The 13,526-nt window shown below is 49.4% G+C and overlaps 1 protein-coding gene across 4 annotated transcripts in view; it reads right to left on the reverse strand.

Annotated features, from left to right (window-relative positions):
- ST14 (suppression of tumorigenicity 14) overlaps positions 1-13,526 on the reverse strand; it is a 42,770-nt gene that overhangs the window by 16,944 nt on the left and 12,300 nt on the right. The window contains exons 4-6 of one of the 4 annotated variants that reach the window (XM_026071696.1): positions 12,181-12,419; positions 11,425-11,587; positions 10,336-10,452 (exon numbers count right to left, since the gene is read on the reverse strand). In XM_026071696.1, coding sequence (XP_025927481.1) covers positions 10,336-10,452; positions 11,425-11,430 — 123 coding nt within the window. In that variant the 5' untranslated portion in view covers positions 11,431-11,587; positions 12,181-12,419. Of the gene's footprint in view, positions 1-9,035; positions 9,106-10,335; positions 10,453-11,424; positions 11,588-12,180; positions 12,420-13,526 lie in introns of those variants that run through there. The other 3 variants (XM_026071698.1, XM_026071700.1, XM_026071697.1) reach the window with 3 other exon arrangements.

The following is a 13,526-nucleotide window of genomic DNA, read 5'->3' on the forward strand; positions in this document are numbered from 1 at the left end:
ACTCTCACAATCACACAGAAAAAACTTGAAAATGCAAACCAAGAAAACTTAAATCAAGAAATTGGTCCTTTAAAGTCAGGATTGCCTTAAGTTTGACTCCCCATCTTTGAACACTCAGAAGGAGCCATCTGGCTCTCATCAGTTTTCAAAGCATACAAGGCATCCCCCGAAAGCCCTCTGCTTGGGACCGTTCTAGCCCAGCCCTGCCAGGTAAAGAGAATGATCTGGGCATAGATCTCGCAAGCATCTCCCCTCTCYCACTGTGGTGCTGCTTGCAGAGCCAAGCCTTCCCATGACTTCCGATAAGCCGCTGCTGTTTGCAGAAGAAAGGTATTTAATTTGCTTCTAACACCTGCGGGAGCCTGCAGCAAGGAAACAGCCCCCAGGGCTTAAATGATGTATCTATTCACAAAGCAGCAGCTTTCCCAGACTTCCTGGGGTCAGCGAGAAAAAGCTGCCTGCCCTTAGCTCCGGGAGGGAAGATAGTGTCTATATTTGTTCTGAGGAACAATTTTTGGGCACAWGCTGTTAAATCTCTGCCTTAATAATGCACTCCTCTGGCAGGCTGAATTCTACCAGATGGCGTTTCTTTCCTGAAAGAGGGATCCCGCACTTCTGGCAGGAGAGGCATGGCATTAAAGGGCTGTGGTAGCAGCAAAATGACACAAAGAACTCAGGCCTGCCTGCTCCGGATACCGGGAGAGCAAAGGAAACCCTATTCAAAGCCTYGTCTCCCTAGGAAAGCACGATAGTAATGGTATATCGCAATCTGTACTGCCCACAGCCCTTCCAGTGTCCAGATGCTCATTACACCGAACACACAGAGCGCCAGAGTCCTACTCCAAAAGAGCTCACCGTGGGGACAGCGTCACTAAGTGGAAGCGATGTACTCCAGCCTCCAGAGCTCCAGTCCTTCCAATGAGGAGACACGTGGCCATATCTTCCACGGCTGCGACTGCTCAGCAGCCTGCAGCCCCAGGGCTGAACATACCTTCAGCCCTCTGCAAAATCCCCCAAAATTCAGTTTCAGCAAGCAAGGTGAGGGGACCAAATTGTCTCTCAAACAAATCTGGGGCTCAGTTACAGGCAGGAGATCCTGCTGCACAGGACTCAGCTCCATGGCTGAAGCATTTTAACACCCTCTTAGAGCTAAAGGTTGTGTCTTTGCAAWGAGAAAACTCCTGGACAGGAGCAATTAACCACTGTGATTAAACAGGAAKGAAAATACAGGTCCCCTCCCCCATTACACATAGAAACATGAACACCCCTGCTGGGGTGCAGCACAACCAAAGAAAGTTAGGCAAGAAAATCTCACAAACCGACCTTTCTTCTGAGAATTTCTCTGCTCCTCTTGGAAAAAAAGAACTAAAGATCTTAAACCTGAGGATGTTTCCAGCATGTCACTCTCATTTTGTCCTAGTTCCAGAGCTGAGACAGCAATGGCACCCACAGCACCAAGGGTAATTAAAGGAGTGTGGAGACTCTTAGGAGATTATTGTTATTGTTATTACCCTTGTGTAAGTGCATAAGCAGTCACAGAGGTTGTGTTACTTGCCAGAAGTTGCCCAGTGATCAAAGGGGTATATGAGAATGGATCCAAAGAGGTTTCTTTCCCTGCCCTCTGTTTTGAATTCAAGATTCCACCTTCTCCCTTTCTGATCCCTTATATACACCATTATGTTCCCCGGCCTCCTCCCCAGGCATTTGTATGAAGCCACTTTGAAAGCTGTTGCATACTGCAGGCTGGGTAAGCAACCGTGATCCCAGCCTAGTATCTTGCCAGTACAAGGYAAAGGATCTGAAGCATTCCCCAAGCACTACAGGAATGTTCAACCGGATTAGGCCAGAAAGATTTCAGACGAGGCCCCATGTCCAGAGCTCTGAGTAAGAGGCTGAATCTTCCCTGCCCACGCTCAGCGCAAATAAGCACCCATTTGACCTTAGTGTCGGACATGACCGGATCCAAACAGCACTGCTCAAGCCTCCRCTCCACACGCCGTGCTCCTTACTGCACTACACAGCCCCTGTGCTGCTGCCACTCCTGCCCATCAGGGAACAGTAGCTCCTCTGGGCACTGGCCACCACTTCTCAAAACTAGACAGAAACCAGCAGAGACCAGAGACAAAAAGCAAGAAGTGGTCAAAAGATCATAGTTATAGCAAGAGAGACACAACTAAGAGTTTAWCTTCTTTAGCTGCAAGCTTGCAAGTACATTTCCCTTGCATCACACATTCCCTTTCTGGAATACCTTCATCACAACAGCATGTACAGATGTAAATCGGAGAGAGGATCTGAATGCATGTCCTGCTCTCACCTCATCCGTGACTCTCCAAGAACCAGTCACTAGCACAAAGTGACTCAAGGTCTGAGTCTCCCATCCWTCTCAAGGAAACTATTTCAATAAAAATTAATAATAGAAAACCTCCCCTGATATTCTCCCCATATTAGTCACAGGTTCAGTTACTTCCTCTTGCTCCTCTTCGCTCAGTCCTCACCATCAATCACCTYGGGGATCCCTACTGTAGGAAGGGAGGTTTCAGATCAGAGCATCAGCTAGGCTGGTTYGACCGCTACAGCCACGCAGCGTCCTGGGAGGAAAGTCACATGCCAATCAAGTGAAAGGATGAGAAAGACATCAGCCAGCCATTTAGCACCGCAGTCAAGCTCCTGCTGCTGGGACGAGGAGACAGGACACATCAGCACAGGATTCCCTGGCAGCAAAAAGCTCTCTCTGTACRAGAGTGAGGTTTTCTGAACAACGGTAACCCGCAGAGACACAGAGGGAGATACACTTCTCCGAGGCACCATGTCACACTCCATTTTACTTCCAACAGCAAAGGCTCTGGGAGGACAAAAGGGAGCATCTTCTACACCCGAATGTGCCTGGGATTCTTGAAAATACCTGGGAGGGACAGGGCGGGGTGGGGGGGGGAGGAAGAAGAGGTAGGAATTAAAGTGCTTAATTCGCTTGGGCTGCCTTGAATATACAGCCTTTTCCTGAGCTGGAAGAGCAAGTGACAGTCCAAGCTGACAAAAGCTGAGCCTAGAACTGATGGTCTAGCGGTCAGAGCCACAGGCTGGGAACTGTGTTGTGGGGAAACAAAGTATCCTATGTGACCCCAAACAAGTCCTTCTCATCTCTATAATGCTTTGATTTTCCACTGAAACAAAACCAAGGGTCAGGGATCTCACATTCTTCATCTGGTTTTACTGGGTCCACCAGTTCTTCTGTGCCTCAGTTTCCCTGAGTGGAGAGTCAATGAGGAAACTTGGAAAAGGAGTGTGCACAGATAGATTTATGTAGTGCTTGGTGGTCTCCTGCGCGCAACTCCTCAGAGCAGAGAGCGCGGAGAGCAGCRAATCCTGTGCATAAACAAGCCTCCCCACTCCTCCTCTGTAAACCAGACRCATAATATATTTTTAGACAGGAACTGTAATCTGCCTGACTGGACAAACCAGAAGATGCAGAAGTGACTAATTCTGTCATCAGGAAATCCAGCAGGCATACGGGGGTGGTGGGAACTGCCACAGTAGACTCTGGACTGGAAATGCTTTACTGGAAAGCAGAAATATCCTCCAGCAAAGGCTAGGAARTGTCACAGAGTAGAACTCCTCAGGATAAGGGTTTCTGGGATGTTTACAAAGCACTGGTCCATTTGGGATCAGCATCTCCCACACAAGGTGATTTTTGGCTTGTTTGAAGGCTCCAGCAAGACAGCTTGATGTAGCCCAGGCACCAGAAGCCCTCAGTGCTCTCCTCTCCTCCTTCCCCTCCCAGATGTGTACTACCCTTCTCACTCAGAGTCTGTGCCTAGCTCACTGGATGCTGGCCCACAGAACTACTGGGCTCCTGGCTAGTTTCACCTACCCTTTATCACCAGTGGTTAATTTATTTGCCCAGGACAACGGGGTTATGGGGTTCAGTTGCTTCCCCAGACCTTTATCGTATTCCAGTCTCAGCTTATCTGTCACAACGGTGCTCAGGGCCAAGACGCACAGATCACAGAGCAAAAGAGCATGTGTGCGACCAGGGCAGGCTCAACCTGCCCTGCAGCCAGCATGGCCTAAGAAGCTGCCTCTCCATAGCCTGGGTCACTCACTCTACTCCGGGTCTGCAGGGACCAAGAAGTTGCACAAGACCCATCATCTCAGGCTAATGTACCTGGCTGAGAAAAGGAACCCATGCATTTGAAAGTCGGAGATGGCCTGGGGRAGGACTGCTTGGATGAAGTACAGTAGTTGGACTATGTGGCTTGATTCCTGTCTAGTAATTACACCCTTCAGATCGTAGCCTGTGTGTCCAAGAGGCAGTTCCCACCTCCCCTTTTCCAGCCACACCTGCTTCAGCTGGTGTTTAATAAAAACTAAAATATCACATGGGCAGTTCAGTGCTGGAAAGGAGAGGAACAAAACCCATCAGCTCCTCAATCAGCTCAGGGTACCTCCAACAAGCCAGGCTCAGACCYTGGCGCACACACCAGCCTTTGAGATCAATGGGCTGGGCTTGTAGATCCCCCATCCCTGCTGAAGGGAGACTGCCCGTCTCAGAATGACCTACATCCAAGTAAATCCAACTTATTAGCTGAACCAAGGGTGCTCCCTTTGGCATCAGTGGCACAACTCCCTTAGAAATCGAAATCATTACTTAAGTGATACTTTAACTGTCCGCGTTCAGGTGGCTAAGTTGGGAGCCCAGTAAASGAAGAGAAACGGACCTTTCCAAAGGGCAATTCACATCCTGGGCACCCTCCAAGGCTTTACTATGTAAATTTAACCTGCTCCAGGGCAGAGAGAAATGAGAAACTTACATTTTCAAAGCCTGACCGAAACAATACTYGTCTGAATTTTCCCAGATTATACTGAAAGTTGACACCAGCTTTGTAGTGCTGGCATAATGGGAAAAGACCCATTTCCCATAAGAAAAAGATCTAAAAGCTGCTGATACATGGCRTGCCCAGTATGCAACTCGTTTCACTCAAGTACCTCAAAGTACAGCTGCACAACTCTTGAGATCAACTCCTGCCCCAGCCCTTGCAGAAAACCCTGGTACTGTTTCAGGAAGAGATCATTATTGTTTAGCAGAGTCTCATGAGAATAAACTTCTCAGAAACTCTTGATAAGAAAAGCATGGAAATAGCACACAYAGAACTAAGTTTTGCAGAGGCATAGTCATGCTGTGTTGCACCAACATGGACAGTAAAGCCCTGAAGAAACTTTGCCAGCATTTTGTTTTTCTTCTTCAGTTCCTTATTAAGGGCAATTGCACTATAAAATGATGGCATCTGACCGAAAGAGGAAATATGGAGCAGGAAATAAGGGACATACAGTCCTCCAGAATGCCCACCTTCCTGGCACAGAGGGTATGCGCAATAGGGAAAGATATAAGTCACACACCTATTTCAAGTCACAGGCTCAATTCTCTATAGCATTCAATCACCCTGTGACCATCCTGAGTCACATGAGAAACTGAATTCCATTATGTTTATTACAGAAGAAACTAAGTTAATGTTTGCACAGGAGAGCACAGACCTAGCTCACTGCCCCAGATCAGGCTTACCAAGGCAGCTGTTTCATGCAACACAGCAGCTCATGGAAGCGCCCACACTTCTATTTGTGTTTCTGTTGCAGCAGAGACTTTTACATAAAAGACCTCATAATTCTTGGGGGGAAGTGGGAATTAAACCCACCTTACATGCCTGACACATGCAGCTGTAAACCATGAAACTCTTCTCTACAGTATACTTATTTCCAAAGACCAGAAAAGAGAAACATGCCACGGATGTAAATAGCTTATTTAAAATGCTCTTAAATCTTTCTCGGTACAGAAAGTACTGTTTGAACAACAAAAATGCCCTCAAGTAGCCTAACAAAAACAGCTGTGCTCCAGACCTTGATGGATTTCTCCAAGCTCATCATTGCATTTCACTCGCACTCTCTACTGACTCTCATAGTTTTAAGGTTCATCTGGCCCAAGACGTTTGAATGCCTGGAGCCAAAAGCAAGGGAAAGGCCAGCATCTCCTACTAGACAGAGCCTTGTGCTACCAGCAGAGCATGAGCTCAAAGGGGCCTCTTGGTTTGAGCTTTCATGAAGGAAATCTCAGTCAAGGCATCTTTTGCAGGTCAAATGTCCTGTCTGCTAATACTTCAGCATCACACTCAACAGGAAGCAGTCAACCAGCAGCAACTTTCTTCAGCAGAATGCATCTTTSGGCTAGCAAATATGTAATTATTTCAAAACAAAACTCTCAAACTCCCTGCCTCCGGCAGGGCTCCAAAGGTGGGCAGAGTGAGCAGGTCCCTTGCAGGGCAGCAGAACCATCACCTTTAACACGCTGCTGCTCTGGGACAAATCTATATCAGCAGCTGCGTTAGCTGCCTTCCCTTCTGCCCCAGTATATTAGTCAGATATCACAGGACCTTTGTTTGCCAGGCTAGCCCTGGTGCCCTTTGGATGAAAATGGCATATTCCATCCTGGGCAAGGCGAGAACCTTTGGTTCAACACATTCCCCATGGTCAGGCCCTCACCACTCTCTCTTTGTTCCCTCAAGAGTTATACGAAGTGATCTTTTGTTTGCAGAGCAAAGGTCTCTCACACTCTCCATCGGCCCCAGCCCCTTTCTCATCGAGCCTTCCTTATTCCTGTTTGCCTTTGGCAAGAACAGCAGTAAAACTGGCCTGAGCACCAGCTCAGCCACCAGTCACTTCACACTACGCGAGAGAAAAGCTCTGCACCTTTCCAAGGAGGAGTAACAGCTTCCCCTCACACCGTGCACAAGAGTTATACAGCTTYTCTGCCACAGGAGGAAATGTAGTTGTTGCAAAACACTTGGATTTGCTCCACCACCGTATTTACAGGGAGCCAAGTCCAACAACGGTTGGCCCACAAGGGACAAACTCCTCAGCTAAGATTACTTACTTTGAGGAGGGCAGTTAATGCCAATACAGATGAAATCTTGCAGGAGGTTTGCCAAAGTACGTCCTTTTCTACTGAGTATTTTCCCCCAACATGGTAAATGCCCAACTGCTCACTGGGCCCAGTCAGCAGCAGCTACTATGACTATTYCCACACCAGCTGCATGCAAAGACTGGCACAACTAAAGAGAGGTGGAGACCAGACTGGGGGCAGCACCCTGGGGGCAGCCCTAAGCCCTTCCCGTTCTCATCATCACCTAGCCAGCCACGGGGAGCTGGGTGGACACACAGGGACAGATGGGAGTTCAAATCTGAAGGCAGACCTTCAAAAGTCATCACAGCAGTCAGTGTGACTGCAGCAGAGGTCTTCACGGAGCAGCTGACCTGCTAGCCAARGTCTGGATGCTGTTACTGACTCTGGACAGACATTCCCCCTTATGACCCCAAAAGGAGCAGGGGAAATGAGTCACAAGGAAGATAGCGACTGCGCAGAGCTGAACACGGCATTGCTCCACCATCCCCATCCACAGGCGTCACCCCTCGCGATTTAGCTTRCTTTGTGGGAGCGAGCAAGCAAGCAAAGCTCCAGCTGGTAACACACACAAACCAGCACCTGCACTGTCACAGGGCAGCCTAGCTCAGCGYTCAGATCTACCTCAGCCAGATCTACCTTATGCCCAGCAAGGGCTGGTACCTTCTCTCTACATCTGCAGGGGGAGACTCCCAGATCAGATCAGCTGTACAAGGAGGGAAGGACGTAGCACACTGCTGCTTCTCGCGGCTCAGCCTTAGTATGAATGTGTCCCTCGAGCATCCAGCTCTGCAACGAAGATTTCTCAAAGGCACGTCTGTCCCCCCGGCACTACTGTACCAGTAGGGCACTCCCCCATACGAACACAGCTCCGCCAGCCTCGCAAACCAACATTTTGTCAGGAGAACGCCCCCGACAGCTATGGCTGTACTTTGCACAGTGATGTCACCCCAGCCCGGACAGGTGACAGGGACTTCCTGCAGAAGAGTATCAGTGAGAGCAATTCCGTCCTTACTTTCGGCAGTCACTGCAGCCCTGCTACGCAAAAGACCACATGGCTGGAGGCAAGGCAAACTCTTTTTCTTGCTGTAGGCCAACTTTCTCATCAGCGCTAAAGGACCTGGCTCCTTTGCYACCGTCAGATAACAACAGCTAAAGCCAGGCCTCAGAGATCTGCCACAGAGAGCTCCCAGGTGAGCCGGAAAGMACTATTTTCATATTGTAAGTCCATTTTTGAAACAGCTCTGTAGCACAGAACAAGCTCTGTACGCACAACCCAAAAACATAATGATTTTGAAGGCTGTCCTGAGTGACCCTCAACCAGGAAGAAGAGCCAAAACTGTGGCTTAAACTCGATTACTTTCAGCGCACACAAATAATACACCAGTTAATTAACAAAGCCCCAAAGCCCTCGGTTAAAAAGCGAGACCTGCTGAAGACTAGAACTGGTTTAGGTGGATCTGTTGCTAAACAACACGGGTTCATTCACCGTAAACAGTTCAGCTCTGCGTAGTTTATCTTTACTCATGTCACCACAGCCTAGTTTATTTAAGCTGAATTTAAAATCATCAAAGCTATTTTAACAAGGACAGTAACACGATTTAACATCAGAACGAACCGCTACATCACGACAGTCAGGAATTTCCCTTTTCCAATGGAAAATTGSGCTCAGAGGCCACAAAGCGCCCTATTCTCCTGATCTTACCTGACGGCGGAAATCAGATCAGGGATGCAGAGGGGGAAACGGTGCCTCCGATCCYTGCTCGACAGCTTCTGTCTAGCCTGACCTCCCGCCTCTTGCCGACTGTAACAGCTCACCCACTTACCCCTATTGCCTGACGGCCCTGGAGCCGAACCAGTCGGGCCTGATCCACCAAAGGGACCGAGAGGAATCGAAGTAAGCTGAGCTCAACAGGGCTTAGCCCAGGGGACGGGTTTACCGGCACACGCGGCGCAGGCAGAGAGCAAAAGTCCCTTCCGGAGCTATGCCGGTCGGAGGTGCGCAGGTGGGAGAAGCGGGGCGGCTCTTTGGCCGGCAGCCGCCCGCCGCGGCCCCCCCCCCCCCCCGTCCCCCGGTCGCGGTGCTCACCTCGGCGCGGGCGCTGTACTTCATGCCGGCGGCGGGCGCCGCGGGGCCGCGCTCCATGGCGAGCCGCGGCTGCGGCGCCGCTCCGGCCGCCACGGCGCGGCGCTCCCCGCGCTGCCCTGCCCCGCGCTGCGAGGCGCGGCGAGGCGCGGCGAGGCGAGGCGAGGCGCGCCGCCTCCCGGTCCCTCCTCCTCGCAGGTGCGGGCAGCCGCAAACACCGCGCTTCGCCTCCCCCGGGCCGGCGGCGCCCGGCTGCCCGGCCCGAGGCGAGCTGCGCGCCCCCCAAAGCAGGCTCTGCTTCCTGCCGGAGCCCTTCCGCTGGCCGTTTTGCTCGAGCAAAGTAAACCAGGAAAGTCTTTCTTTTCTTTTTGACCAACGCAAGCTGCCTCTCAGCCGGCGGGAGGGCTGGCTAGCACCCTTGTGCACAACAAGCCTTCAGCGTAGCCCAGGTCTTATCCCTCCTGGGGTGACACCACCTATGGCGTTATGAAACCTCGCCTTAAAGAAGGCACTCCAGCACGCACAGGCGCTTTTGCCCCAGGGACAAGCCTGCTGTTCATAAAACCTCACTAACTTTTTGCATGCTCAAGGTCTGCCAAAGTAAAACATTCCCTTAATCCCAGACTAAAGCCTGCTCTCAACAAAGCTGCGGCACCTTAATGAGGAGCCATCTCTTACCAAGCAGAGGAGACCATATGCAAAACAACAATCAACACAGCGGTCCAGCAGAAACTGCACATGTATCCAAACTTGGCACTCACGAGCGTTGCTCACACATCAGCAACAGCTCCCAGTGATGGTACGATCTAATATTCAGCTGTGCTCCCAGAGAAGAAGGGGAAGGACCTGAGGCAAAGGTCTGGGTTTTGAGAAGCTCTAATATAGATTCGAAAGAGGGCTTTTAGCATTGAAATCCACATTCCTGACATGGTCTTATGCCATCATTTTCCCTTTCCTGGAAAGGTGACTCCCCCMCACACCCCAGTTTTTAGGCTTCTCATATTCAAGAGTACATCAAGATAAAAGGTAGCTGGACCAGCAACATTTTTCTTGGGAAGACTTTAAGTTCAGTTCTTCCCTTCTCAGTGTTACACGTGATAGTCTATATCAACAAGCGATAGGCCTGTCAAACTATCCGAAGGCTTAGCTAGCATCCCACTGCCGCTCTGAATCCTTTAACACCAACCCCATCCAGCCCTGAAACTGACTTTTTTTCCACACTTGTATCTTTAAATTTCTGTTTTTAGTATAACAGAAGTTGCCCAATGATTCATATGCAGCAGGGAGATGCTTGCTGGGTTACCTCTGTTTCCCCTTGCTCTGAAATGTCTCGCGCAGAGCGAAAGCTTTGAGTTCCTTTTGCAGGTGTCTGTCTGGGAGAAAGGGGTGATCTCGGATCTGTGATCCTGCTGTTTTCTCTCTACATGAGAAATATAGCATAACTTCTGGGCTTTTATAGAAATACCTCTGCCACCACCTTCCCTGCTCCCTCATCAACTACTGGAATCCCATTCACTTCCCGAGCACAGCACAGCAGGAAGTATCTCCAGAGTAAGGCATTCCCCTTTCAAAGGTGGCTTTGTTAGTCAGTCYGCTGAAACTACCCGGCTGGCTGATGTCAGGAGCTGCTCTCAGCTTTCTCACCGGTGCCCAGCCCAGCGCTCTGGTTTTACAGCCACTCCCTCCCTAGCTGACTGCAGGTGCTTCAGTTTGACTTAATACCCCAGTGAAACAGCATATTTTAGGTATAAAGCAGCTGCTCTGAACCGAACCACTGCTCTTTGTTTCTGCAAATTTCTCCTCTTCACCTTTTTTGGCATGCAGGTGCCAGGCAAACACTGTGCTCTGGGATGTGGCTAATGAGGACAAAACGCAGACTCCCCCTTTGAGGCCTAAGGTGTCTCTCGCAAAGATCCACAACTCCTGTTGGTTTCACGTAGAGCTGTGAACGCTCAGTGTTTCCTGTCATTCAAGCCACTCACACTTTAAAACTAATTCATTAGCCCAACTGGCTCTTTGAACAAGGGAATGCAATCACTGCTGGGAAAGGAGAAAGCAATATATGTGGCAGTATAAAATACTGTCTAGCTGGGAGGCAATTGTTTTAGAGCCCTAAATGAATTTCTGTTTCTTAGCTGCTAAAGCAATGATTTATTTAGTGCCTGTGCTGCAGTAATGGCTAAGTCATCATGGTAGCTCAGGGCCCCCGTTTTTCTAGGCACTGTACAGACCCAGATCATCGAAGCGGCAATTCTCAATAAGCAGTCTGTCACGTGCTTTTGCAGTGACAGATACTTGCATGGGTCTCTAGTCTGACTGAAGGATGCCAAGCCCAGCCAAGACTCTGGTATGAAGAAGGATGTAATTGAAGCAGAAAGATCAAATAACTTACCCACATGCAGTGGCAATAATCAGCAACAAACAAAGCCTCGGTTTCTTCTCACCTATATTGGTTCATTAAATAAAAGCTGTCACCTCTTCCTCCTCAGCTTGTCTTTTTATATCAGTGTGGCCACAACGGTATTCTGGCAGCAGCACAATGAAGCTTAACACACCTTTAGAAGGAAGGAGATCACTTGCTTTAGGCTCCATTTAAACTCTGAGAACCAAGTCCGTCTTTGTTATAACTGTATTCAAGTTGCAAGAGCTAAATCAGGGTGAGTTCAACCCCCATGAGATTCCCAAAGGAGCCAGGGATTAGCTGCCGGAGCAGCAATCACCACCCGAACAGGCAGACTACTTCTGCATCAGCTCCCAGCCCTGGAAATGCCATGCAGGGAAAAGAGGGGAAAAAGCAGCTGCTTACACAAGGAGTGAAGGCAGGCTGCCTGCAGGGGGAAACGTCTTCTGACGGAGGCAGTTCCCAGTAATTCTAGCTCCAAAAATGAGCACCATCCATCCACATAGCCACACCAGTGAAGAGCTGGATTCAAACAGTCAGTGACAAAGCGTTTTCTTCACTGCCGTATGTCTCAAGGATTCTGTTCTCAGTGAGACTCCTAAATTCAAATTTCACTGGCAGTGCCCTCCCACCTACATTCCTGCCAGACAGCCCTGAAACCACCCCATCTGTGTCTGCAGCTAAAACACTCAATCCAGTCAGGCAACTCGGACAGGGATACAAAAGATGGAGAGAGATAAGACTCACAGGGTGTCCTGTTACTTTGCATTCCAAAGAGTAAATAAAAGGCTGATTCACTGGGAGGAGAGGAAAACGTCATCCAGAAGCACTGTGGTTTCCAGCTGAACTGGCAGCTCCTGGAGAGCAAAGGAGCATGGTCTGGTGGTGAACACTGGGTACTGCTCGACTGACGATCTCCACGGGGACCGCTCTTCCTTGCTTTGGGGCCTGGGGCAAGTTGTCCCAGCATGATCCAGTCTCTCCATCTGTAATGCAAAGAGAACAGTTACTGACCTTGGAGAATGGGACCTGTAAAAGAGCACTGAGTTGCCCTCAATTGGCCACACGATGCTGTGAGGCAGAGCCGAGTAGTGTTGCTACTTTCAGAAAGCTGTTCAATGATTGCTGTGTAATTTGGATGTGAACTTATCCTTTGATCTCAACTGCCTCTCTCAAAAGCTCTGGAGTGAGAGTCCTGCTTCCAAAACATGACCTTGGCAGGGATCAAAAGTAGCTTTGCCCTTTGCACCAGTAATACCAGCCAGTTTGTCCTGCTTTAGCACTCAGGCAAAAGAGTGTCCATTTTACAGTGCCTTCCTGAGATGATTAGAGCCGGGGGGCTCATTTCTTGTGTCTCTGTCCCTAGCGATGCCAGACAGCTGAGAGCTGTGGGACAGGGAATGCAAAAGACTAGAAAATACATCACAGGATACAAGCTTGCTCCTGGGACTATACTATTTGCTGCGTCCTTTCATGAGCTCTTCCATGACTTGTGAAAGCAGAACCTCTTCTGTGAGCTCTGAATCAGCAACAGCAAGTGTTTGCCAACCAAACTGTAACTGCAAGAGAGTGGACAGGCTTGACTGCCTGGTTTCTGGCACTGTGTATTTTGAAACCTGGCTGCACACAGGCACACCCAAGTTTCAAAGTCAGTTAAGGTCCTGTCTGCCTAACAAGCTGCAAATGCATAAGCTGGGGCCGTGACTTAGCTGGGTGAAGGATGCAGACAACACCTCCGAGTTACCCATTTCTCTTCTGTTTATTACAAAAAAGTGGAGTTGGCCGGTGCTCACCTGCCTTGCCTTGGCTGGTCACAGAGAAGAGCTTTACTTGTACAAAAAATAAAGTTCAGAACGTGTGATGATGTTACCTCAACTGTTTACAACCCAAAAAAAAAAAAAACCCATGCAGCTTTGACTTATCACTTATTCCTCTTATTCCCCTCACTTTTTGGTGGGGAGGACAGGGGATGGGGTATCTAGTTTTAATTTTTGGAGCTGTTCCACGATTCGGCTTCTGCCATATTTCAAACCACAAACTGCATGATGTTTTTCCAACTATCCCTCTAGTGGGGTATGGTGAGACTGCACCTG

Source organism: Apteryx rowi, unplaced genomic scaffold (genome assembly GCF_003343035.1).
Source record: "Apteryx rowi isolate R43461 unplaced genomic scaffold, aptRow1 scaffold_33, whole genome shotgun sequence".
Taxonomy (NCBI): domain Eukaryota; kingdom Metazoa; phylum Chordata; class Aves; order Apterygiformes; family Apterygidae; genus Apteryx; species Apteryx rowi.